The sequence below is a fragment of the Nicotiana tabacum genome, chromosome 6 (genome assembly GCF_000715075.1).
Source record: "Nicotiana tabacum cultivar K326 chromosome 6, ASM71507v2, whole genome shotgun sequence".
Classification (NCBI taxonomy): Eukaryota; Viridiplantae; Streptophyta; class Magnoliopsida; order Solanales; family Solanaceae; genus Nicotiana; species Nicotiana tabacum.
Window position 1 is genome coordinate 86,882,146 of NC_134085.1, and position 27,536 is coordinate 86,909,681.

Consider the following 27,536-nt stretch of genomic DNA (forward strand, 5'->3'; position numbering starts at 1 on the left):
CGAGGTAAGTGTTTGGTCTAACCTTAGCTTGAGGGATTAGGAGTCATGTCTTATTTGCTACGTGGTAACTGTGGAGTACGACGTATAGGCATGGTGACGAGTATCTATATGTCGGTGTCAAGCATGCCCGTGAGTCTTGTATTGTAATTGTTATGATAGGTTGTGGTTTATTACGCTTCATATGAGGATTATCATTATTGTTTCCTTGACGGGATGTTATTATCATTATTGTTCCCTTGCCGGGATGTTATTGTCATATTATTGTTCCCTTGCCAGGATGTTTGTTTTGATATTATTGTTCCTTTGCCGGGATGTTATTGTAATATTATTATTCCCTTGCCAGAATATTGTTATATTGCTATTGTTCCCTTGCCGGGATTCCTTTATGATTGGTGTTGATAAATGAAATGGGAGCGGGTTGCATGCCTTCAATGGTAATATATGAAATGGGAGCGGGTTGCACGCCTACAACGGTAATATATGAAATAGAAATGGGTTGCACGCCCGCAACGGTAATATATGAAATGGGAGTGGGTTGCACGCCTACAACGGTAGTATATGAAATGGGAGCGGGTTGCACGCCTGCAACGGTATCATATGAAATGGGATCAGGTTGCACGCCTGCAACGGTATTACATATGTACTTGTTCTCCTATTTCCTTATCTTTGCTGGTAATTGATTTATGGCATTCCTTATATTTCTTTACTGTCGTTCTATTGTTACCTGTTACTCCCCGTCATGTTTCCCCCGCCCAACTTTAGTTGTAATTATCTGCTTCTATTTCTGTTGTATATGATTTAACTGTATAGGTTTATTTGGTAGTTTGGTCCTAGCCTCGTCACTACTTCGCCGAGGTTAGGCTAGGCACTTACTAGCACATGGGGTCGGTTGTGCTGATACTACACTCTGCACTATGTGCAGATACTGATACCGGAGCGTTTGGACCGCAGTGAGGGTGTTGTCTTCAGTCCACGCATGCGACTCGAGGTAGTCCTCCAGACGTCTGCGGGCCTTGGCGTCTCCTCCCATCTTTTCTCTTACTGTTTTTACTTATTCAGAGACAGACTTATGTATTTCATTCAGACCTTATTTGTAGTATTCTTAGACCGTCTGTGAAGCTGTGACTCCAGTTCTAGGTAGTCTTGTTTAAATAGTTGTATTGGATATACTCAGTAGTTTTATTGTTTTTCTTTCGCTTGTCATAAATTCCAATGTCTTTAAATTATTGCTTATAAATTTAAAATGGGAAAAAGGTAAATTGTCCAAACAAGCGGCTTGCCTAGCTCACATTAGTAGGCGCCATCAAGACTCCGGAGGGCAGGAAATCCGGGTCGTGACAAGTTGGTATCATAGCTCTTGGTTAAATGGGTCTCACAGTTCACAGACAAGCTTAGTAGAGTTTGAGGGATCAGTACGGAGACGTCTGTATTTATCCCCAAAGGCTCAGAGGTAGGAAAAAACTTCACATTTATTCCTTCCTGTCGTGCAGTTTGGTTTCTCAATGCTGATTGAATTTTTATTCTGTTCTTTCGTAGATGGCGAGAACATGCGCTTCCTCATCCAGTGACCAACAACCTGAGCCCCCATCAGCAGCTCCTATGAGGTGCAGAGGGCAAGGCTAAGGTCGTTCTAGAGGCCGAGGTAGGGGCAGAACTCAGCCTAGAGCAACAGCACCAGCGGTAGAGCCTCAGGTTGACTTTGATGATGAGGTTCCGGCCTAGACAATTCCCATGGGCCCAGCTCAGGTCCCAGAGGGGTTTATTGATACCCTAGTACTCCAGGATGCTTTGGACCGTCTAGTGGGCCTTATGGAGAGTGTCACCCGGGTAGGCTTGCTTCCTGTAGCACCAGCCGTCTCTCAGGTTGGAGGAGGAGCCCAGACTCCTGCTACTCGCACTCCGCAGCTGATGGCTCCCCAGTTTCAAACTCCAGCAGCTCAGCCATTTGGAGCAGTTCAGCCTGATGTGGTAGCTCAGACCGGTGATGGAGCAGCTATGTCTGCCGACGCTTTCTGGAGATTGGACAAGTTCACCAAGCTCTTCACTACTACTTTCAGCTGTGCATCTTCTGAAGATACCCAGGATTATCTCGATAGCTATCATGAGGTTCTCAGGAACATGGGGATAGTGGAGACCAATGGGGTCGACTTTGCTACTTTCCGCTTGTCTGGATCCTCCAAGACTTGGTGGAGAGATTATTGTTTGGCTAGGCCAGCCAGATCACCAGCTTTGACTTGGGAGCAGTTTACTCAGCTATTTCTGGAGAAGTTTCTCCCTATCACTCAGCGAGAGATCTACCAGAGGCAGTTTGAGCATCTCCAACAGGGTTCTATGACAGTTACTCAGTATGAGACCAGATTCATCAACTTGACTTGTCATGCTCTTATCATACTTCACACTGAGAGAGAGAGGGTGAGGAGGTTCATTGAGGGACTTATTCAGCCGATTTGACTTCAGATGTCTAGGGAGACAGGGAGTGAGATTTCTTTTTAGGAGGTGGCCAATGTGGCCAGAAAAGTGGAGATGGTTATGTCGTAGGGAGGTGGTCAGGGATCTGACAAGAGGCCTCATCATTCAGGCAGATTCATTGGCGCCTCGTCTGGAGGCAGGGATTCATATGGTAGAGGCCATCCTCCTAGGCCTTTTCAGTCAGCACTTCAGGTTTCTCATGGTGCTTCAGATGGTCGTGGTTCTCATATGCAGTATTCTGATCAGCAGTCCTACAGTGCACCACTAGCTCCTATCAGTGCACTGCCGCTTCAGAGTTTTCAGGGTTGTCAGCCCCAGCAGCCGAGGGCTTGTTTTACTTATGGCGACACGAGGCACATTGCTAGGTATTTCCCTCGAGCAATGAGCAGCTCTCAGTCGCAGCAGCAGGGTTCCCGTGCTATGGTTCAGGCATCAGGTGTTCCACCGCCCACTCCGCTAGCTAGGGGTGGGGGTAGAGGTGTTAGAGGTGGAGGTAGAGGTATTAGAGGTGGAGGTCAAGCAGCTAGAGGTGGAGGCCAGCCAGCAGCAGGCCATCCCAGAGATGTAGTTCAGGGTGGTAGGGCCCAACCCCGATCTTATGCTCTTTTGGCCAGGCTTGAGGCTGAGGCTTCCGATGCAGTTATCATAGGTACAGTTCTGGTTTATAGTAAGGATGCTTCAGTGCTATTTGATCGAGGGTCTACATACTCTTATGTGTCATCTTATTTTGAGCCGTATCTGGTCATGTCTAGCAATTCTTTGAGTGCTCATGTTTATGTGTCTACACCGGTAGGTGATTCTATTGTAGTAAATCGTTTTCAACGCTCTTGTGTAGCTGTGATTGGGGGTCTGGAGATCCGATTAGACTTATTACTGCTAGACATGGTTGATTTCGATGTCATATTAAGGATGGACTGGTTATCACCTTACCACATTATCTTGGACTGTCATGCCAAGACTGTGACCTTAGCCTTGCCAGGTTTACCTCTTTTAGAGTGGAGAGGGACTCCTGGTCATTCTACCCATAATGTTATCTCTTATATGAAGGCTCGGCGTATGGTTGAAAAGGGGTGTTTGGCCTATTTGGCATATGTTCGTGATTTGAGTACCGAGGTTCCTTCTATTGATTCTGTGCCTATTGTTTGTGAGTTCCCTAAGGTATTACCTTCAGACCTGCCGGGTATGCTACCCGACAGGGATATTGACTTCTGCATTGATTTGGCTCCGGGCACTCAGCCCATTTCTATTCCACCGTATCGTATGGCCCCGCCTGAGTTGAAAGAGTTGAAGGAGTAGTTGCAAGACTTGCTTGAAAAAGGTTTCATTGGCCTAGTGTCTCACCTTGGGGTGTGCCGATGATGTTTTTAAAAAGAAGGACAGATTGATGAGATGCATAGATTATCGACAGTTGAACAAGGTTACAATCAAGAATAAGTATCAATTACCGAGGATTGATGATTTGTTTGATCAGCTTCAAGGTGCCAAGGTATTTTCGAAGATTGACTTGAGATCTGGCTACCAACAGTTGAAAATTATGGCATCCAATGTCTCTAAGACAGCTTTTCGCACTCGGTACGGGTATTATGAGTTCTTGGTGATGTCATTCGGGGTGAAAAATGCCCCATCAGCTTTTATGGATTTGATGAACCGAGTGTTCAGGCCTTACTTGGATTCGTTCGTGATAGTCTTCATTGATGATATTTTGATCTATTCCCGCAGCTGGGAGGAGCACGAGCAGCATCTTAGAGTGGTTCTTCAAACTTTGAGGGATAGTTAGTTGTATGCCAAGTTTTCGAAGTGTGAGTTCTGGTTAAGTTCAGTTGCATTCCTGGGTCATGTGGTATCAGTGGAGGGTATTCAGGTTGATCCGAAAAAGATTGAGGCAGTTAAGAACTGGCCTAGACCAGCATCAGCTATAGAGATCCGGAGTTTCTTGTGATTGGCAGGCTATTATCGTCGATTTGTGGAGGGGTTTTCGTCTATTGCAACCCCGATGACCAGGTTGATCCAGAAGGGTGCCCAGTTTAGATGGTCAAACGAGTGTGAGGTGAGCTTTTAGAAGCTTAAGACAGCGTTGACTATTGCACCTGTATTGATTTTGCCCACAGGTTCAGGGCCTTATACAGTTTATTGTGATGCATCTCGTATTGGACTTGGTGCAATGTTAATGCAGGATGGCAAGGTCATTGCCTATGCTTCGCGGTAGTTGAAGATTCATGAGAAGAACTATCCGGTTCATGATTTGGATTTGGCAGCCATTGTTCATGCGTTGAAGATTTGGAGGCATTATCTGTATGGCGTGGCATGTGAGGTGTTCACGGATCACAAGAGTCTGCAGTACTTGTTCAAGCAGAAGGAGCTAAATTTGAGGCAGAGAAGGTGGTTGGAGCTATTGAAAGACTATGATATCACCATCTTATATCATCCGGGAAAAGCCAATGTGGTGGCCGATGCTTTGAGTAGGAAGTCAGCCAGTATGGGCAGTCTTGCTTATATTCTGGTCGGTGAGAGATCGCTTGCTTTGGATGTTCAGGCTTTGGCCAATCAGTCCGTGAGATTGGATGTTTCTGAGCCCAGCCGTGTATTAGGTTACACCATCACTAAGTTCTTCATTATTGGAGCATATCCGAGATCGGCAGTATGATGATCCCCATTTGTGTGTCCTTAGAGACACGGTGAAGCATAAAGGTGCCAAGCATGTTACCTTAGGAGATGATGGAGTTCTGAGATTGCAGGTTCGAGTTTGTGTGCCTAATGTGGATGGACTTCGAGAGTTGATTTTAGAGGAGACCCATAGTTCTTGGTACTCCATTCATCCGGGCGCCGCTAAGATGTATCAGGATTTGCGGCAACATTATTGGTGGTGGAGAATGAAGAAGTACATTGTTGCTCATGTGGCTTGGTGTTTGAACTGTCAGCAGGTTAAGTACGAGCATCAGAGGCCCGGTGGTTTGTTCCAGAAGATTGAGATTCCTGAGTAGAAGTGGGAGCGTATTACTATGGACTTCATTGTTGGACTCCCATAGACTCAGAGGAAATTCGATGTTGTGTGGGTTATTGTTGATAGGCTAACCAAGTTAGCACATTTCATTCCTGTGGCAGTCTGCTATTCTTCTGAGAGATTAGCTGAGATCTATATCCGGGAGATTGTTCGTCTTCATGGTGTGCCCATGTTTATCATTTCGGATTGAGGTACGCAGTTTACCTCACATTTCTGGAGAGCAGTTCAGTGAGAGTTGGGCACACGGGTTGAGTTGAGCACAGTGTTTCATCCTCAGATGAACGAGCAGTCCGAGCGGACTATTTAGATTTTGTAGGATATGCTCCGAGCTTGTTTCATTGACTTTGGAGGCTCGTGGGATCAATTTTTGCCTTAAGCAGAGTTTGCCTACAACAACATCTACCACTCGAGTATCCAGATGGCTCCTTATGAGGCTTTGTATAGTAGGCAGTGTCGGTCACCGGTTGGGTGGTTTGAGCCGGGAGAGGCTCGGTTGTTGGGTACGGATCTAGTACAGGATGCCTTGGACAAGGTCAGGATTATTTAGGATAGGCTTCGCACAGCTCAGTCCAGGCAAAAGAGTTATGCCGACTGCAAGGTTCGTGATTTGGCTTTCATGGTCGGTGAGCGGGTATTGCTTCGAGTGTTACCTATGAAGGGCGTGATGAGATTTGGGAAGAAGGGCAAGCTTAGCCCTACGTTCATTGGCCCGTTAGAGATTCTTGATCGAGTGGGAGAGGTGGCTTACAGACTTGCATTGCCGCCGAGCTTATCAGCCGTTCATCCAGTGTTTCATGTGTCCATGCTTCGGAAGTATCACAACGATCCATCCCACGTGCTAGATTTCAGCACTGTCTAGTTGGACAAGGACTTGTCCTATGAGGAGGATCCGGTAGCTATTCTAGACCGGCAGGTTCGTCAGTTGAGATCAAAGAATTTTCCTTCTGTTCGTGTTCAGTTGAGAGGTCAGCCTGCTAAGGCATCGACCTGGGAGTCCAAGTCCAATATGCGGAGCCGGTATCCCCATCTTTTCCCCGACTCAGGTACTTCTTTCTTCTGTCTGTTCGAGGACGAACGGTTGTTTTAGAGGTGGAGAACAAATTTTGTGTTCTGAGGCCTTAAAAACCTCTTCCAGCATCACCTCAATTTGCGTGCGTAGTCCAGGTGCGTAGCCGGAAAACCATTATATGAAAATCAATGAAAAATGATGAATTTTGACTTTAAAATAAATTTAAGTTGACTTCGGTCAACATTTTAGGTAAATGTACCTGTGATTTGATGGTTCCAAAGGGTTCGTAGGAAAATATGGGACATGGGCGTATGCTCGGAATCGAATTCCGAGGTTCCAAGCTCGAGAAATGATTTTTTAAAGAAAATTATTTTCTGGAATATTTATGAGTTTTTGGAAATGAAATGTGTTTCAAAATTGATGGTATCGGATCCGTATTTTGGTTCCGGAGCCCAGTACAGGTCTTATATGTGATTTAAGATGAGTTCGTGAAATTTGGTAAGAAACGGAAGTCGTTTGAGGTGATTCGGACCCATAATTGTGAAGACTGATACTTTGAAAGTTTTGAGATTTTTCTTAGATTTCTATGCTAAATTCATTGTTTAAGAGGTTATTTTGGCGATTTGATCGCACAGATAAGTTCATATGATGTTTTTGAGTTAGTATGCATGTTTGGTTTGGAGCTCCGAAGGCTCGGGTGAGTTTTGGAAGGTTTTTGAACTTAGGAAAAATTGCAGGCTTTTGCTGTCTCAGGTGCACAGAGGGTTTGTTCTTCGCGTTCGTGTGGTTCCACTCGTGAACGCGTAAGGCAATTTCCTCAGGTCCCAGTTTGTTCTTCACGAATGCGGAGCTTGGGATGCAAACGCGAAGGCTGTGGGGGGGAGAGTACCATTCTCGAACGCGTCCAGGCACTCGCAAACGCATAAGGTTAAAGGCCTGGGGGGGCCTGGGGGGTCATATTTGTTCTACGCGAACGCGACCATCTGACCGCGAATGCGAAGGCTCTAGGAGCTGAAGCTCCGCGAACGCGAGCCGTCAAACGCGAACACGATGATCAGTTGGGCCTGACCCATTGCGAACGCGATAGGCCTATCGCGAACGCGATGAAGGCCTGCCTAGTGATTTTTAAACAGTAACAGAACATACGGGATTTAACCCAAATTTCATAACTTCTTCTTCCAAACTCCAAATTGGGCGATTTTTGAAAGATAACTTCACCAAAAATCCATAGGTATGTAATCATAAACTCATTTTCTTCAATTTTCATTAACACCCATTAGATTTTTAGGCCTAAATCATGTTCTTAAAGGTAGACAATTAGGGATTTGGGTAGAGTTAGGGCTTTTTGTATAATTGGGATTCAGACCTCGTTTTGGGGTCGGATTTTGGAACTAATTACATATTCGGGCTCGTGGGCTCGTGGGTGATCAGGTTTTGGTCCAAACCTCGTGTTTTGACCAAGCGGGCCCGGGGTCGATTTTTGACTTTTTTGGAAAAATGATAGGAAATCTATAATTAAGCATTGGGATTGGATTGTTTAGCATGTATTGATGTTATTAAGTCGATTATGTCTAGATACAATTGAGTTGGAGCTAAATTCAAAAGGAAAAGCAGTGTTTGAGGCTTGAGTTGGACGTGAAAGTTTGAGGTAAGTGTTTGGTCTAACCTTAGCTTGAGGGATTAGGAGTCGTGTCTTATTTTCTACGTGATAACTGTGGAGTACGATGTATAGGCATGGTGACGAGTATCTATATATCGATGTCAAGCATGCCCGTGAGTCTTGTATTGTAATTGTTATGACACGTTGTGATTTATTGCGCTTCATATGAGGATTATCATTATTGTTCCCTTGCCAGGATGTTATTACCATTATTGTTCCCTTGCCGGGATCTTATTGTCATATTATTGTTCCCTTGTCGGGTTGTTTGTTTTGATATTATTGTTCCCTTGCCGGGATGTTGATGTAACATTATTGTTCCCTTGCCGGGATGTTGATGTAACATTATTGTTCCCTTGCTGGGATGTTGTTATATTGCTATTGTTCCCTTGCCGGGATTCCTTTATGATTGGTGTTGATAAATGAAATGGGAGCGGGTTGCACGTCTGCAACGGTAATATATGAAATGAGAGCAGGGTTGCACGCCTGCAACGGTAATATATGAAATGGGAGCGGGTTGCACGCCTGCAATGGTCGTATATGAAATGGGAGCGGGTTGCACGCCTGCAACGGTCGTATATGAAATGGGAGCGGGTTGCACGCCTACAACGGTATCATATGAATGGGATTGGGTTACACACCTGCAACAGTATTACATGTGTACCTGTTCTTCTATTTCCTTGTCTTTGCTGGTAATTGATTTATGGCATTCCTTATATTTCTTTATTGTCGTTCTATTGTTACCTGTTACTCCCCGCAGCATGTTTCCCCCGCCCAACTTTAGTTGTAATTATTTGCTTCTATTTTCGCTGTATATGATTTAAATGCACAGATTTTTTTGGTAGTCTGGTCCTAGCCTCGTCACTACTTCGCCAAGGTTAGGCTAGGCACTTACCAGCACATGGGGTCGGTTGTGTTGATACTACACTCTGCACTGTGTGCAGATACTGATACCGAAGCGTTTGGACCGCAGTGAGGGTGCTATCTTCAGTCCACGCAGGCGACCCGTGGTAGTCCTGTAGACGTCCGTGGGCCTTGGCGTCTCCTCCTATCTTTTCTCTTACTGTTTTTACTTATTCAGAGACAGACTTATGTATTTCATTCAGACCTTGTTTATAGTATTCTTAGAACGTCTGTGAAGCTGTGACTCAAGTTCTGGGTAGTCTTGTTTAAACAGTTGTATTGGATATACTTAGTTATTTTTTTCCGCTTGTCATAAATTCCATTGTCTTTAAATTATTGCTTATAATTGTTAATGGATTTAAAATGGGAAAAATGTAAATTGTCCAAACAGTCGGCTTGTCTAGCTCACATTAGTAGGCATCATTACGACTCCCGAGGACGGAAAATCCGGGTCGTAACATAAATAAATGATGAGTTTATTTGTATACATAGGAAAATATATGCTTATTGATGTGTGTGTATATATATAAAGAACAAAAATATTGCGGGTGCATTAAACAAGGAAGAACAATGCATCTTTCTCATTGAATACACTGTCCATGACTCTGTAGCCCAAACGACCTCTTTACATATAGAAACTTTTGTATATGTCAAGAAACATCTAAGAGAAATAAATGACTTCTAGTAACAATCCCCAAATCTATCCTAAGAAGCACTGCTAAGTTAAAATAATGCATGACGAAAGCAAAGGAATTTATCATAACCTTAAAGCTTAACTTTTCCAATCCAAAATTGACGGCACAACAAAAACAACAACAAAAACAAATTCAGTGTAATTCCGCAAGTGGGGTCTGGGGAGGGTAGTATATATGCAGACCTTACCCCCACCTAGAAGGCAGAGAAATTATTTCTGATAGACCCTTAGCTAACGAAAAGCAATTAAAAAAATAAAATAAAATAAACCATAGCACCAAATAGTAACAACGACAAGATAGTAAAAAATCAAAATGAAAAAGACAACAGGTAAAAAGGACTAACACTAATAGTATATTTTAAGTACATAATATATAAATATTTTATATTCATCAATGACAAACTTAGTGTAATCCCACAGAGTGAATACACAGACTTTACTCCTATCTTGTGAAAGTAAAAAGCTATAGTACTATATCATATTTGCAAAACCAATAGCCTCTTAATACTGTTAAGATATTATTCAATATATGGATGATTCAAATCAATATTAATCTATTAAGTGGTTAGATCTTAAAAGTACAAACAAACTTGGTGTTTTAAGGTAAACTATCCAGATTAAGATCTTCTTTAATTAATTTTTTTTTACTGTTATTATCAAGGAAAATGAGAAGGGGCAGAGCTACCGGACCAGATGAAATTCCGGTTGAGCTTTGGAGGTGTGTGGGTAGAGCAGGCGTGGAATGGCTTATTAAGTTGCTTAATGTGATATCCAAGACTAATAGGATGCCCGAAGAGTGGAGGTGGAGTACTATGGTCCCGTTGTATAAGAACAAAGGCGATATCCAGATCTGTAACAACTATAGGGGTATTAAATTACTAAGTCATACCATGAAAGTCTGGGAGAGAGTGGTAGAAATGAGAGTGCGAAGGACGGTGTCTATTTCAGACAACCAGTTCGGGTTCATGCCGGGGCGATCTACCACAGAAGCTATCCACCTTATTAGGAGGACGATGGAACAATACAGGGATAAGAAGAAGGATCTCCACATGGTGTTTATCGATCTAGAGAAAGCGTACGACAAGGTTCCTAGGGAGGTCTTATGGAGATGCTTAGAGGCTAAAGGGGTCCCGATTGCCTACATTAGGGCGATTAAGGACATGTATGATGGAGCTAAGACTCGGGTTAGGACAGCAGGAGGCGATTCAGATTATTTTCCGATTATTACAGGATTGCATCAAGGGTCTGCGTTCAGCCCTTTCCTATTTGCCCTGGTGATGGATGCTATAACACATCATATTCAGGGGGAGGTGCCATGGTGCATGCTATTTGCTGATGACATAGTTCTAATCGACGAGACACGACGCGGCGTCAGCGAGAGGTTAGAGGTTTGGAGACACACCCTTGAGTCCAAAGGTTTCAGGTTGAGCAGGACGAAGACGGAATACCTTGAGTGCAAATTTGGGGCAGAGCCGACGGAAGCGGGAGTGGAAGTGAGGCTTGATTCTCAAGTCATCCCTAAGAGGGGTAGTTTCAAGTACCTGGGGTCGTTTATTCAGGGGTCCGGGGAGATCGACGAGGATGTCACACACCGTATAGGGGTGGGGTGGATGAAATGGAGGTTAGCGACGGGAGTCCTGTGTGACAAGAAAGTGCCACTGTTACTGAAAGGTAAATTTTATAGGGCAGTGGTTAGGCCTGCTATGTTGTATGGGACCGAGTGTTGGCCGGTGAAGATCTCACACATCCAGAGGATGAAAGTTGCAGAGATGAGGATGTTGAGGTGGATGTGCGGGCATACAAGGAAGGATAAGATTAGAAATGAAGATATTCGAGAGAAGGTGGGTGTGGCCCCCATGGAGGACAAGATGCGGGAAGCAAGACTCAGATGGTTCGGGCACATTCAGAGGAGGAACACTGATGCACCGGTGAGAAGGTGTGAACGACTGGCAGTGGTGGGTACGAGGAGAGGTAGGGGGAGACCTAAGAAGTATTGGGGAGAGGTGATCAGGCAGGATATGACGCGACTTAGGGTTACTGAGGACACGGCCCTAAACAGGGAATTGTGGAGATCGAGCATTAAGGTGGTAGGTTAGGGAAATTGTGATGTCTTTGTTACAGCGCACTAGAGTGAGACTAGCCAGTTAGGAAGTAGTCTTAGGATGCTATTGATCAACTACTGATGATGGGCTTTATCTCCTGTGTATTAATACCTTACATCTTTCTCGTATTTCCTATATCTCTTATATTGTTGTTACTTTGTTTTTATGGTATTTATGTTATGTTATGGATTTTATGGTACTTTATGTTGTTTTATTATGAGTCTATTGATAGTACTAATATAGTGTCTCTTGTTGCCTCTTTGAGCCGAGGGTCTCCTGGAAACAGCCTCTCTGCCCCTCGGGGTAGAGGTAAGGTCTGCGTACATATTACCCTCCCCAGACCCCACTTGTGGGATTACACTGGGTTGTTGTTGTTGTTGTTGTTGTTGTTATTATCAAGGAAAATGGAAGAGAATGTTATGAGGTTTGAAAATAACTGACGTTATTGCCTAACTATTGGGACTCATTTGAATTTCCTTTAGGATGCATAGACGAAGATAGCGACTCTTGAAAGTATGAGGGCCGTTTTGAAGTTTCCAAATCTTAAAAAGAAAGGAATAAGAAGAAGAAGAGGAGGAGAAGACGATCAAATACTCGATTGACTACCAACAAGAAATGACAATAGGAATCCGTTGAATTGGACAAATCGGTGGGTGCCATTGTGGAGAATGGACAGGCAACAGCGTCGACTTCGGTTGGAGAGGCATGGCCTCTTGTCCCGAAAGCTTAAGCCAAAGCTCAGTGTTTTCACTTCCAGAAAGGTGTTTAGATCTCTGCTCATTGGCCTCGCCCTCATCGCCATTATCCCCCCTATTTACTTCCATTTTCGTCTCCGTCGATTCCATCAGGTTTTATTCTCTTTCCTTCTCATATAACTTTTAGGTATTCATATTGAAAACACAGTTGCTAATACGTTCACTTTATCCGAGTTAATCAATGGCTTGTCATTATCACCAAAAGAGAGAAAAAGGAAAAGTGCAAAACGAAAACAAAGCTTATGGTATTGGTGCATAATGTTTCACAATTCTTATAGAATCTGGAAATTTTGGTCTGATGAATTTTTTCTCCATTGTTTGGTGCCATTAACTGATATAATCATGCATTTGTTAGACAAACACGATAGCATTGCGAAGAAAGGTGCAGACAATCAGTTAGTTGTTTGCCTTAATTGTTTTTTCCTCCAGATTGGAGTTTTGGGGTTTAATTTGGTAAATGAATGAGTAAATTCTTTGAAGTCCTTTGGTTAGTCCTTGGCCGTATCACTTGCCTACAGATATTTGGTACTATCTCTGCTCTAACAACAACAACCCAGTAAAATCCCATTAGTGGGGTTTGAGGAGGATAGTGTGTTCGCAGACCTTACCCTACCTCGAAGGAGTAGAGACTTGAAATCCTAGATAATTATTTAATATATTTTCCTTCTGATAATGAATCAGTGTTGAGACCTATATATCTTAGTTTAATTTTCTGGGGAGATTTGTATGTCTCACTAAATAGTTCATATAACATATTGTTTATAGGTTTCTGGTTCTAACAGCTGTTTGTATTTCTTACTGCATGAGTGAACTATTTGAATTCCTGCATATGGTAGGTTCGCTAAACATGCAGAGGAATAATGTAAACATAATTGTGCAGATGCAATCACAGAAATGTAGTTGGCTGAACAGTCTTCCTCTGGTCTGTGCTCATGGAGGTGATTCGTCGAAGGCCTTTCCCAACACTGTAGGAATTCTATTCTTTTGGTTGAGTCATTCCGGGAAACATCTTCATTGGCTGATATTGTTCATTTTTAATTTGTCGTAAAATGATTCCCAACTTCATTATTTGGAATTCTGATAATCTTACCCTTCATGTAGATGGCTGCATACCGAACTGCTCTTGATTCTCAGGCTGACTGCATTGAGATTGATGTTTCTCGTTCTTCAGATGGTGTGTTGTTTTCCCTCCATGACCGGTATGTGGGCTTAAAACACAGGGAAACCAGTTAGCGACACGTTTACACCTAAAGGTTTAGAATTTGCGACAAAACTTTGTTCATATATGCATTGTGCTATAACGATAAAGGTGGTGCCGAAAATCTTTTTGAACATTGACGTATCAAATATTTTTCCAAAATAAGCATTGCTACTGTATAGATATTTACTTTATGCTTGGAGAAAGGTCACATGGATGAAAACAAAAGATTTCAAGGACAAAAGATCAACCTTATTCAATTTCCAAGTATTCGCATAAAAAACAAAGTTTAAAGTGGTAAAAGAATGTTTGTGAATATGAAATAGAGTAGAAGAAATGTATACTGGGAAATGGTAGGAACCATGCATGTTTGGAAACCCATTCAATTGATATTTTCTACAAGATATTACAGTCCAGCTTCAATCATAAATTGTTCTCTAAGCGAATACTTGTTTTCTCTGGATTTTCCTTACATATTTTGGGTCAAAGCTGGCCTTGACCAGGCAGGCATGTAGATTTCATTCCTCACTGGGAATACAGCCTAAGATTTGATTCCACACTTCGTAGTTTAGAGCTATTTCCTGCAAGAAGATAAGAGGGGACATATTTTATGACATTCATTTGGAATTTCATGATAACAATTGTTTCTCACTGTTTTAGTAGTCTGGAGCATTGATTTCACATGTCGCAGGCAGGGATTTGCAACGGATAACTGGGAATAACAATTCTAAAGTTTCACACTTAAGCTCAAAAGAGGTGGGAACCGATAGATTTTTAATGTTGATTGACTGAAGCAAATATTCGATCCTATTTTGCCATGCATTTAAAAAAATTTATTTACTGACATCTTGTATTTCAATAGTTCCAATGCATTTGATTTTGCTTCCATCCAACAAACTGGCATACATCACAGAACATTTTAGAGTAGAGTGTTGAATGTGATTTCTTCACTTTGTATTTGCAGATTAAAGAGCTCGATGCAGTTCATCAGCTTAAGTTGGAGCATCATGATCTAACTGTTCCAACAGTTGAAGATGCATTAAAGGTACTCAGAAAATCCAAGCTTGTACTGTTCTCTCACTCCGTGCCCCTTTCATTCTCCTCTTTCTACATCTCTTTCAAGAAAATAAAAGTAACTGTTTTATCTCCCACTAGTGTGTAATTTTTGTGGCAGCTACTGGAGATATTCATGCTGTCCATTTAATTCATTGTCAAAACAATACATACCTGCATGGCATTCCTTTTGTTGTTTCCGGAAATAGGCTTTTTCGCTATTTGTTTACTAACTTGGCTTTTCATTTCCTTCAGTTGATATCAGGTTCCGTCCGGCGAGTAATTCTTGATGCAAAAGTTGGTTTCCCGCTGGATGAGAAAGAGTTCGCAAAGGATCTTCTTTCTATTGTAAGTCTTTTGTTGTTAGCAACGGAAAATGAGATGAAATCGAAGAACTTTGTGTTAGGGTTAGGTCTGAAACGAGAAAGAAAATGAGAGAAATATTATTGCATCTGAAAAAATGAAAATAGCAACTGCACAATACTAGTTTTTGGATGGCCTTATATATAGACCTAGTATCCCAACCCAACTAGCTAATAACCAACCCAATCTACGGTACCAAATAATTGCAAAATGAAAGAATTGGGCTCAACTCATTACAACAGCAGTTAAATACATAGTTGGGCTACAACTACTCTACTTATCTGGGCTCTGACTGGGGGATATTCCAACAGTTGTTCCCATTCTTCCAAATAGTTACTACCTTACTGTGGGCACAAAATTTACTTGAACATGTATCATATGGTTTCTCTTTTTGGTGAAAATATTAGCCTAGGTGGTGGGTTCTTTATAATACTTGCACTTGCAACCCAGCGGTTAACTCCAAGAAGTTTATTTCTATCTCACCTCTTTCTTCTTCTGTTTTTGCCTTCCTTTCTTTTGAGTTGCGGAAGAAGAAGAAGTTCATATCTACTTCTGTAGGAGCATCTGATTGAGACATATTATATGGTCCGTCTTATTAGCTTTTACGTGGGAGTAGGGGAACTTGTTTCATGCTTTCTTATGGATTTCATCCAGTTGCGTAGCGACATTGTACCAAGGGTGGTCAAGCGACCACACTTCGTTGGAAAATTATACTGTGTATATAAGTTAAATATTACTCCTTCCATTCCAATTTATGTGAACCTGTTTGACTGGGCACGGAGTTTAAGAAAAAATGAAAGACTTTTGGAATTTGTGGTCCTAAACAAATCAAAAAGGGGCCCAGAGTATTTGTGTGATTATAAAAGCTTATCATTAAGGATAGAATTGTACGTTTAAGCTAAATTGTTACTAAATTTAGAAAGGGGTCATTCTTTTTGGAACGGACCAAAAAGGAAATAGGTTCACATAAACTGGAACAGATAGAGTACTTTTATATGGTCAAATGTTATATTTTGAACACCCTTAACATAGTTGAGTGGGACAGTCTAGCAGTCCAGGGTGTTCTCAATGATATGTTGTTCAGGAGTTCAAAGCTATATGTCCATTTTATTTGCCAAAATTAAACAGAAACCACCGTGTGTATGGTCTATTTGACTCTTTTTCAATCTAATTTTTATAAAATAAAATAACTCTTAAAACTTAAAATTTATATAAAGAGAAACAACTAATCTTAAAAGTAGTTTTTTAATTAAAAGTTATTTTTATAATTTAAAAGGCAAGCTCTACAAAAATTTCTTCAACAAAAGATCTCTACAGAGTACAGACTACAAACACTCTCGACTTTCTCTTTCCTTTAATTTTATGCTTACTTTTATTAGTAAAATTTCTATTGTTGTCTTTTTTATGTTAATTTTGATTTATAAAATTTTTGTCCGATTACAAGTATTTTTATTGTTTACCTAAATATTGCTTAGTTTGGTTTTAAAAATTTTGGTACACTATTCATCAACAAAAAAAATTATTGACTTGTTTAATTTGAACACCCTTGGCATGATTCCTGGCTACGCCACTTATTTCATCCCGATAGAAAGTTACAACTTTTGGTAGTCACTATGGATGATCAGCTTTTCCTTTATCTGGAGTTAATTATCTTTCTGGCTTTTGAAGACAGCTAATTAATTGCATGTGGTTATAAAAAGACTGCTAATTGCATGCATAAGTGCCATTATAGGTAATGGATGGTGTATGTCACTGACCTTGTTGTCTATGCAACTTAAATGTATGTTTTCCCACGTGACTGATGTTTGTGCTGTGCTCTCTCTCTCTCTTTAAAATTTTACAGGTCGAGAACACAGGCTGTAAGAATTGCCTTGTATGGGCTAAAAGTGACAGTTTCTCAAGAGATGTGATGAAACTGTCGTCAGATGTTATGGTAACAACTAGTTTTTTCTTCTGCTCGGAGTACACAACTTCTCATTTCCTTGCATGTCAACCATTTTTGAAGTGACTTAGGACACAGATAATATTGGTCTTTGCTGATGCTTTTGCAGTCTTTTCGTGCAATGTTGGTCTTGCAAATGGAGGAAACTATTTCTGAAATCTCATGTTCTTGACATTATTTTGCTAAATTTCCATTTAACCTATGAAAGAATGCTGGGTTAGCTCAAATCCAACTGTACTTGTACCCTGATATAATGTTTGGTTCATGTTTTTCTTTTCCGCATAACTAATACATGTATAAGTTTTAAGTAAATCTATGTATTATTTATGCAAGGTAGAAGGTGGAATAACTTATACACGTATTAGTAATACTTGTATTAAAACACAAAATGACAAGAATATATACCCTTTATTCAAACTTGTATTTTTTTGCTTAAAAAAATATATTTAAACTATACTAACAATTTTAATAAAATAAAGTAAGCTAATAATAAATAACAGTCACATTATTTCTATTACTAATCATTAAATAACTACCGCATAACTAATCCCAACATAACTCAATATTGCATAAATTATCCCTGCATAACTAATCCCTGCATTACGTATTCCTTCATAACCGATACATACGCAACTAATATCTGCATAACTAATACATGTATAACTAATACCAGCATAACTCTAACCGGCAACCAAACGACCCCTGAGTGTGGCAGGAGAGGTGGCAATGTAAGGAACAAGTTCAATGAGGTCTAAGCTTCTTGAGTCTCTGCTGTGGTTGCTCTGTATAACTTAACGAAATAGACACTTTCTGGATGGTGTCTATTGCTATTCTTCAAAATTGTACTCTGTCTGTTCTGAATTTGGTGTCTGATTTGTTTTGGACACGGACTATTAAGGAAAAATTGGATTCTGTCTTAGTTGAATGAAAGGGTGTCCGAAAGTTGAGGTAAAGTTGATTTTTTTGAATAATTTTGACTATTTTTAGAATAAAAGTGGTACCAATATTCTCTGTTTGATAATAGCATGACGAAAAAGTATTGACAAATAAGAGAAGTCTCCATGAAAGTGGAGTCGATTTTGAGACAGCCTAAAGTGAAAATTAAGACACTTTTATTGGGACAGATTAATACTTTTGCGGACCTAAAGATTAAAACTAAAACAGTAGCTCGACTAGTGTACACTAGATTTGTTGTAGGTTTACCATCTCTTTTAGATCATAAACTTACCGACTTAAGTGTTATTCCTATAAACTCCATTCTACATAAGCTGAATTGATCGTAGCTTGGTTTATGCGAATGTGATGTTTGGTGGTTCTGCAGGTAGGTTACATTGTCATGATAGATCCTTCAACAGGAACTGGAATGAAGTTATTGAGAATGCGAGGTGCTGCAGTTGTTGGTGTTTACCATCCTTTAATTGATGAGAAACTCATGAAAATCCTCCATGGGTATGAAGTTTAATCTGTTTTGTGTCCATACCTGCATCGTAATGGCACTCGTTTTTGGTCCACAACTGCAGCCATCTAACCTTGTGATTTCTCCATTTCTTTATTGCAACAGGAGGAATAAAAAGGTTTATGCATGGACTGTTGATGATGAGGACTCAATGAAGAAAATGTTATTTGAGCGGGTGGATGCTATTGTTACGAGCAATCCATCTCTACTTCAACGCCTTATGCAAGATGTGAGGACACAATGCCTCGAGGAAGGTTTTTCTTTGTCCACTTGAGGACAAGTTATATTTTTCAAAAGATAAACCAAAATTTGCGCTCTGCAAGTGAAATGGGATAAGTAATCCAAGGAATGCAAGCGGGAGAGGCTTCAGTTTTACAAATGCAAAATATTATTTGTTCAAATAGTTTGTGTTTAGAAGACAAAAAAAAAGGATGACACAGAACGACTACACCAATCAGCTAATTGATACAGCATTAAAATGTACTTTGGTCGCATTATCAGCTTGACATGCTGGAGCAGCACCACATTTGCCAGCTACGGATTGGATGATGCTGAAATGTACACGGAAGTTCAGCTTTAGGAGAGATTGCTGATAGCTATGGTTAAAAGGGCTTCGTGTAATGGTACCAATAGGCTATTAGCAGGCCAGCAATTTGAAGCTAAAATGAAAAAGGTTGGGAGCACTATACTTTCCTGTCAGACGAGGCCTTAGATCAGCCAGTATTATTTTGTGTAGAGGAGATGATTGTTGTTGTACTGCTATGCTCTTTAAGCAACAAATACCCGTTCTTATGCAAGATATGCCCTTTGCTTTCTGATTCATATTTTTTCAGCTTGATTATTAGGAACGATATGTTATATCTGCTTGTTCCTCTTTCATTCGTACATTAGCGGATGAACTTTTCTGGAAAGGAGTTTACACGACAGTGCTATCAGTGCATTTTAGTCTATTGTTGCAACGTCAGTTAAATTCTTCTGCAAAATGAATGTACATTGTGAAAGGTTCTTTACTCAACAAAATGCGGGCATATACTATATGCAAGTGGAATTTATAATTTATAGCACGATTAGATAAGTTCAAATTATGAGCCCCTTATCAGTTGAAAAAAAAAATGACAGCCCAGTGCATTTTGTTCCGGCTATGCACATGGTTGGGGACGGGCCGAACCACAAGGGCCTGTTGTAGACAGCCTTACCCTGCATTTATGCAAGCGGCTGTTTCCACGGTTTGAACCTGTGACCGGTCACATAGCAGCAACTTTACCAGTTACGCTAAGGCTCCTTCCCCTTATCAGTTAAATTAACAGAAATGAAAAATACAAGTCTAGTTTAGCTGGCCCCTTTTCCATGTCATGTGAAAGAATAACAAAAAGTTAGTATACTATTTTTGGAGTTGCTTGAGATCAGGGAGTCTTTGGCGGGGTGGAAGTGAGGGAGATTAGATTCCCCTGTTTCTTTGTCTTTCTCCTGTTTCTCATTAGAGATCTAAAACAAAGCTTTATCAACTCACACGTTTTCGGAACCAGCATACGACATCGTTTTGTTCCTTCTAGTTCAATCAAGAGTAATGTAAAAAGTCTTGGAGGAAGAGCCATCTGTAATAAATAAAAAGTCCATATAAGAATCTCATTCAATATCAGGTCCTTCTGTTTAAATCCTGAACGTGATTGATTCTTTTTGCTATTCATTTCCAGTAATTTCACCAGAACGTGCGATTGCGACTCCATTTGGTTCCAATCAGTTTGAGTTGACCATTGAATGTGAAGTGGAAGAATTGATAGTTAAGAGGTCTTCAATATAATGCTCAAACAGATTGGATTGAAAGTGGGTCATTGGACTCACAAGAAGATCGGTGATCCTCTTCTCCAAATCCTCCGCAGGTTAGGCATTTTCACCTTTCTATCCCTCAATTTACACTTTTACTGTAAACAGAATTCAGTATTTTTAAACACTATTTGGATCAGATAGAGTTGCTGATATTTGTTGTTGAATGAAATCGTTTTATTGATTTGTTTTGAAGGGGTTTAGAGCCGAAGCAATTGGCATTCTCTGGGGCTCTTGGCGTTACACTGGGTATCTTTCCCATCGTTGGTATGTCTTTCAAGTTTCACCCTCCTCGTTCCACTTTATTTGACACTCTATATGACTAATTTTCACTTTCCACAACTCTAATTCACTTAATTATTAAATAAATTTTATACTTTGATATGGTGTTTTCTCTATCAAATTTAACCTTTTAACTACTCCTATTGCTTTGAAATTTTCTTCCACTACCACTAACATTATACACTAGTCAAATTTCTACTTTAAATACTGTATCAAGTCAAATGATGACACATAAAAGTAAACGGAGGCAGTAATATATATATATATTTGTCAATATTATTTAAATGGATTTAGTCTTTTATATCTACCAGCTTATTTTAGCTTTTGCTGTGAAAGCATTACATCTTTACTGCCTTGAGCTCATGGCAAAAAATTATCTTTGTGATCAATTAATTTCTTTTTAAGTACATTGAGAAACTTTAGGTCGTGAGCTTGCAATCAAGTAGGACACAAAGATGTTGATGAGATGAATCCTTTGTTTGTTTGAATCCATAGAAAGTGGAATATGGCAAACTGATGAAAAATCAAAAGACAATTTTATCTCACTAAATTGAGATGTTCACTTCAAAATCTCCATATCAACTGGTGCGGGAGATTTAGTGCATTCCAAATCAAAACATGCCAAAAAGTTGGACAATATTTTGAGTTTGGTTGTGTCTTGAGCTCGTATATCTCAAAACTGGATATGAATTGCTTTTGCAAAAGACAAATTTACATTAGACTTAAAATATTTATTCTAAAGTTGCAGAAACCAGATCAATCTAAAAGCCAATTCTGAAGGAAAATCTGGTGATTGGTATTGGATATGACATTGCAGCTACCAGCAAACATATAACATCATAAGATTTATGAGCCCAAATTTTATAGGGATGACTTTAGGACTTCTCAAATATTTTCTGAAAGTCAATTAAAAGTTTAATTTGCTTTTAGTTAATGATTCCCTTTAAGTGAAATTGAAATGTATGTGAAAGTTCTAGATACGAGCAGACGGTTTAGTAGTAATAATCTTGTATGTTGGGTGTAAAAATGAAGTGAACCATGATCTTTACAAACAGAATTGGCGACAAATACCTTTACAGGCAGGTGAGTTGGAATTCACAAGGGATAGGACTACTGACAGTCTGACATGCTGAAATTTGCAACATCTTAATGAAATAGAGTGGACAGCATACTTTTCCGCGAAGCTATTCTATCAGCTAAATATGGCACGTCTATTGACAATACTTCCTAGCCATGAACTACAGTGAAAGATGAAATACATATGTGGATTTGAGTTATTCAAACTTTCATTGACTAGCTCAAAACACCCATCAAGATGGAAAGACTTGAACAGGATCGATCCTGTCAACGGAATCAGCATAGACGTCTTTAGGCATTACACTGCAAGTTTCGATATGGTTTCTCAGCTTTTTGGCTAAAAATTATTAACTGGATAGTTTCTTTTCCTATAGTTGCCTGATCTACAATCTATTTTTCTTTGACAGGGGTCCCTGTATTTATGTGCGGGTTAGCTATTGCAGTACTTGGATCCTCGTGTCATGCACCAACTGTGTTCTTGGCCAACTTCATTGCTACTCCAGTTGAGTTGAGGTACTGAACAGAGGGGCTTTGACTAGAACAGTTATTATTTTTCACCCCCCCCCCCCCTCTAAGTTTACGTAGTTTGTTCCAAATCCTTTTTAGTGATTGAGTAGATATCACCTGACCCTGAATTCTGAAATATGGATTCCTATGACTTCCCTCCCTTTCAATTTATGTGGTAGTGTTTGACACAACACAGTTTTTAAATTAAAGTGGCATTTTGCATCAAAAGGTTTGGATAAGTGACTTGTCATGATTAAATGCCTAATTTTATCCGATAAATAGATCTTTTCGTTGGCAATCATATGCAATAAGAAACCTTCTTCAGCCAATTCTTTCTCACGTCCAATTTTCTTCTAGTGTTCATTTCTTCTACAGACATTTAACTGCTTTTCTGTTATTCTCCTTTTCTGACTAGCTGGTTTGTTATTTAAATTTTGATGTTCATGTTCCCTCTCTGTTAGAGGAATGCTTGTTTAATCCTGAGGAAACTGTCACATTGCTGAAATCATTTCTTAGCCAGTGCCTAGCATGACCCAACCAATTTGTATATCTGCTCATAAATAAATAATGTAGTAATATTGTCTTTCCTCTCAACATAATATTTTTTTACCTTTTCCCTTATATTTGCCAACAGTCATGACGAGTAAAATTGAAAATTTAAAGTTAAAATATCTACAAATATAAAAAGGTACCATTCTTTTTGGAACAAACCAATGGAATAGAGGGATATATCTTTTAATATTTGGTTCTGCCAGAGATGTTCTTGTTGCTCAGACTTCTTTCACCATTTTCTGAGTAGATAGACACAAAGAGTTCTGTTGCATCTAAGAGATTGAGGAATAAAATAAGTCAATGCTTATGTATCTGCACTGTCACAAAGTTTGCTTCTGTTTCACTATGCCTCATGTTTGAATAGAGCATCTGCAAAAATCTGTTTGCTGTTCTTCTTTTATATACTCAGTAAAAATGCAAGACGTTCTTTTCATGTATATGAATTTTCTACCCATGTGAGCAACCACTTCAATTTCAGGAGTGATTTTTGTCTTTTCTGTTTATAAAACTTGATGTGGCAATGAAGCAAGTTCAGCTCTTAACTATCAAACAGAATACAAATCTAAGCATTCAACTTAAGGAAACAAAAAATATGAGCATTGACATTCTTATGTAGGTTCTCTTGTATACTCCTTGTATATGGAGTTAGTACCTGTTTGTCAATAAAATTTGCATGGCAAAGAAGTAATGGGGACAAAATGTATAGACCTTATTTTTTGGCTTGGGCGGAGGATTCATTATTCCTGCCTGTGATGTTTACAAGGGGTATGATCAACTTCTGTTCTCAAAAGTCTGAACCTGTGATGACTTCTTCAGCAGGATGTTCTTGGCGGATTCCGTTATCTCTTATGCAGGTCTACATGCATACTTTATGTGTGCCTGTGTGGAACATAATGTAACATTTTTTTTTTCCGGGGGGGGTTTTGTTGGAACAATGAGATAAGATGGAGGGTTGTCTAAATGAGTGGTGAATTGAGGTCTATAGTGAAAGCTATTAATTGCTTTAATACTGATTTTCCAGCCTTCCTCTGAACCATGTTTTTTCATTATATTTTTTCTCGATACATTCTTTATATCCTCAATGCTTGATGTGCTTCACTTTGCAGTTTAGTGATTCCGTTCCTACGTTTGGGAGAAGCCGTGAGTGGTGGATCTCATTTTGCTTTGACCTCTGATGCATTAAAGCAGGTCTTGACTGGTCAGGCTTCATGGGAAGTCTTGCTGAGCATTTTCCATGCGGTGAGTAAAGAAGCTTCATTTCAAGCATCTTTTCTTCCCTGTCTTTCTCATATCAGTATCTACTTCTGATTGTTGCACTGATGATCTACTTCTTGAGCCTTCCACAGTCAGTATCTGCTTTATATATTGAGTTAGAATTTTTTTTCAACAGAGACGGACTTGTCAGTTTTCTTTGATTGTGCTAACAAAAGCTGTGGTGTGGTGTGGTGATAATTAATTATTTGAAGGGAAACAAGGTTGCTTTTTTGGTTTTCCAATAGATTTCACACTTTTCTGATCCTGTTTGTTGACTGTTCACGAAGTCAATAGTTTCCATGCATATATGTTTTAAATACATATGTATGACTTGCCAATGGAACATGCAAATTTATTAGCATCTTTATGGCTGTGATATTTACAGTCACTGTGCATTCGCCAAAAGTTTTATTGGAACTTTGTTTAACTTCCAAGTCAAACCTCTATTGAAAAATTAATAGAGGGTGTCTTTTGTACAATCTCCATTCTGATCCTGAATGCTTCCCATCTGTTCCTTCGTATCTCTTTTCTTTTTTGATAAGGCAAGGGAAAGATGTCCTTCTGTTGCTGATTTTCAATTACTGAACTTATGAACTATTTTACAGTTGTTGGGCTGGCTTGTTGCTACTCCATTCATCCTGGCAGGGCTTTATGTACTGTTTTTACCATGTTTCACATTCTTGGTTCGTAAATTCAGTAGCGGTCAACCAATCAAAATCAATAGTGTTCCTTCAAGTCCGAAGAAGATTGTTTCTTCAAGCCCAAAAAAGGCTGTTCAACCCCTTACAGAAGTCAGGGTTAAAGTGAGGGATGTATAATGTTCTTTGAAACTAATGTATTAGCTACTCTTTAGTAGTTCTTGTAATGGAACATCAAGAATTCCGGCATTTCTGTACATGTATCAAGTTTAAAATCCATTGAAAACTGTTACAAGTGATATTGAAATTATGGTGTCTATTTTGGTTATCCTACTATAGTAAGCAAGTAGTTTCTGTAAATTTAGCAATATATTTAACGAGTATTTCTTGCAATCTTATAATATTTCTCAACTGTCTCCCTCAAGGCCACAAAGAAAGGTAAAAGGGAATAAAAATGTCAAGAAACTATAATGTTTCTCAACTTCTTTTTACCTGTTTTGAATTTGTAAAGAAAGAATTACATGAAAATACAGTTGACCCAACATTATAGTAAAAATAGCACGGTATAGCCAGTTTTCGGACTGGTCATTCAAAAATAGCCAGCGTTTACCAAGTCAATGAACTCCAGCATATTATGCTGGACCGGTATACTTTGTTGGGTCCAATATAATATACTGGAGACTGGAGCACCGGTGCTCCAAATTCCAGTATATTATGCTGGACCGGTATCCCTACCCCGAACTACCCTTCGGGGTAGGGGTAAGGTCTGCGTACATATTACCCTCCCCAGACCCCACTTGTGGGATTATACTGGGTCGTTGTTGTTGTTGTTGTTATGCTGGACCGGTATACTTGTTGGAACTCCAGTATATTATGCTGGAGTTCTAGTGTACTTATGCTGGAACTCCATCATAATATGATGGAGTTCCAGCATACTTACCCTGGAACTCCAGTATAATATACTGGAGTTCAAGTATACTTATGCTGGAACTCCAGCATAATATACTGGCGTATTTTTCGGGTTTTGAACAATGTTTTCGCTCAAATTTATCTTTACATAAAAAATGGCTAAATTTCGATTACTTTTGAAACCGGGCTAATTTTGAACGACCAGTTGTAAATCTGGCTATTTTTGAATTTCTCCCAAACATTATAACCAATGTTGGCCCATAATTTTAAATCTTATCCAACTTAACCTACTTTGTATATATCTTGAAAGTGCTTCCGCCGGCATTGATGACGAAATCGATAGCATTGCTCAGTGGAGAGATTAAAGCTAGAAAATTCAATTTCGATTGATGAGTGTCTAAATTTGGAGTTGAAGTTTTTCAAAATCATGATCGTTTGTTGGATGAATACATCTGGGTTTTGTACTCAAATTGGTCTATTGCTGCGGCGAGTCTCAGAACACTATTGAAGGAGCATCAGTACTCGAAGTTCAACTCAGATCTGGATAACCTTACTCTAAAACGACTAAGTGAAGTTAAAAATTATTGAAAAAACTTATTGTAACTTGAATCTAGAGTGCTAGGTTGATTGGGTTTGATTAATTTACCTGTTGAAAAAGGAAGTTGAAGTTGAAATTCAATTTTTATATACAATATGTTTCTTGATCTGATGGACCTCAATTTTATAATTAAGATATCTCTAGAAAAGATGGAGTTTTATCACTATGCTCCCGCGGATTAAACATGCTCATGATTCGTAGAATCTACGAACTTAGGCTCTCCTATCACTTTGTCATGATTCAAATCCTGCCAAGGATGTGATGACACCTAGCATCGCCGGCTAGGCGAGCCAAATCCACCAACACAGTAATAATAACACTCTTAAACAAGAGTAAAAATAATATTTAAGATCAAACATAGATAAATAATAATAAATTAAATACAGTAAAAAATACTACTATAACACTCCCAAAGACTGGTAATATGATATCATGAGCGACTACCACTGAATAACATTACAATTAACTGAAACATAATACAATATTGTCTGAATGAAGCAACAATAATAGCTAGAAAAAAAGTGACTCCAAGGAACTGCAGATCTAGCAAAATGACTCACCCTCGAGTCCCCAATAATAGTTAGATAATTTTATTAGCAAATATTTCCTAGTCGGGCCCTTGACGTAGAAATTCGTAAACTCAACTTACCTTTAATGGAGTACTTAAGTTTTTTCTTTCGAGGATATCCTGAATTTGGCTCCACAAAATCTTGAATGATGCCTCCACAAACCCAAGATTTTAGGTCTTGCAGAACTATTTGACTCTTGGGTGGAAACATAGGTTTTAGGAATTAGAAGGTGTTAAACAACGTCAATCTAAAGTTTCTAACTTGAATTCACAATAACGTTGTGTATCCAACTTAGAGACTGAACGAGGACAAACACTTAATGATTTTTTTTAGGGCATCACACAAGGTTCTTTTGATGATTTGCTCACTTATTTAAGCCAATCTAATACCTATATGTCTCCAGAATCAGTTTCAACTAGCATGCATGAATAACTCCTTTAATCGTAATCAAGTAAAGCAATTAGCATATGTCAATCCTAATCGCAAATATATTCCTGATGCCGGAGTCAAGAACTTACTTTATTTAATCCTATATGCAATTTAAAGTTCCCACGTTTGAGTTTAATTATAGATTCGTAATAGTATTCTAGTGTTAGCTACGCCATAAATTAATTAAGAAAATAAATAAATAAATATGATATTATCAAGTAACCAAAGCAACCGTTCAACGTCAACATTCAAGAGCTCCCAAAATATGGGGAGAATGACACAGTTACCCACAAAA

General features: G+C 39.5%; 2 protein-coding genes across 2 annotated transcripts; both read left to right on the forward strand.

The window, feature by feature from the left end:
* Window positions 1–12,406: 12,406 nt before the first annotated feature.
* On the forward strand, window positions 12,407–19,426 carry LOC107780700 (glycerophosphodiester phosphodiesterase GDPD4). The gene is made up of 9 exons (XM_016601274.2): window positions 12,407–12,683; window positions 13,471–13,557; window positions 13,692–13,789; window positions 14,484–14,544; window positions 14,753–14,833; window positions 15,097–15,189; window positions 17,048–17,137; window positions 18,468–18,595; window positions 18,708–19,426. Exons 1-9 carry the CDS (start codon window positions 12,504–12,506, stop codon window positions 18,874–18,876), a joined length of 987 nt encoding a protein of 328 aa, XP_016456760.1. The 5' UTR covers window positions 12,407–12,503; the 3' UTR covers window positions 18,877–19,426.
* A 520-nt stretch (window positions 19,427–19,946) lies between these two features.
* LOC107780701 (uncharacterized) lies at window positions 19,947–25,064 on the forward strand. Its single transcript, XM_075254906.1, has 5 exons — window positions 19,947–20,482; window positions 20,623–20,693; window positions 22,193–22,298; window positions 23,951–24,083; window positions 24,704–25,064. Exons 1-5 carry the CDS (start codon window positions 20,403–20,405, stop codon window positions 24,914–24,916), a joined length of 603 nt encoding a protein of 200 aa, XP_075111007.1. The 5' UTR covers window positions 19,947–20,402; the 3' UTR covers window positions 24,917–25,064.
* Window positions 25,065–27,536: the final 2,472 nt, after the last annotated feature.

Excerpts from the sequence above, each read along its gene's own strand:
- LOC107780701 (XM_075254906.1), top strand. The coding sequence starts at position 20,403 with ATGCTCAAACAGATTGGATTGAAAGTGGGTCATTGGACTCACAAGAAG. Across the intron at positions 20,483-20,622 it reads CTTCTCCAAATCCTCCGCAG|GGGTTTAGAGCCGAAGCAAT; the intron begins GTTAGGCATTTT and ends TTTGTTTTGAAG. Across the intron at positions 22,299-23,950 it reads GCTACTCCAGTTGAGTTGAG|TTTAGTGATTCCGTTCCTAC; the intron begins GTACTGAACAGA and ends TTCACTTTGCAG.
- LOC107780700 (XM_016601274.2), top strand. The coding sequence starts at position 12,504 with ATGGACAGGCAACAGCGTCGACTTCGGTTGGAGAGGCATGGCCTCTTG. Across the intron at positions 14,545-14,752 it reads CACACTTAAGCTCAAAAGAG|ATTAAAGAGCTCGATGCAGT; the intron begins GTGGGAACCGAT and ends TTGTATTTGCAG. Across the intron at positions 15,190-17,047 it reads CAAAGGATCTTCTTTCTATT|GTCGAGAACACAGGCTGTAA; the intron begins GTAAGTCTTTTG and ends AAAATTTTACAG.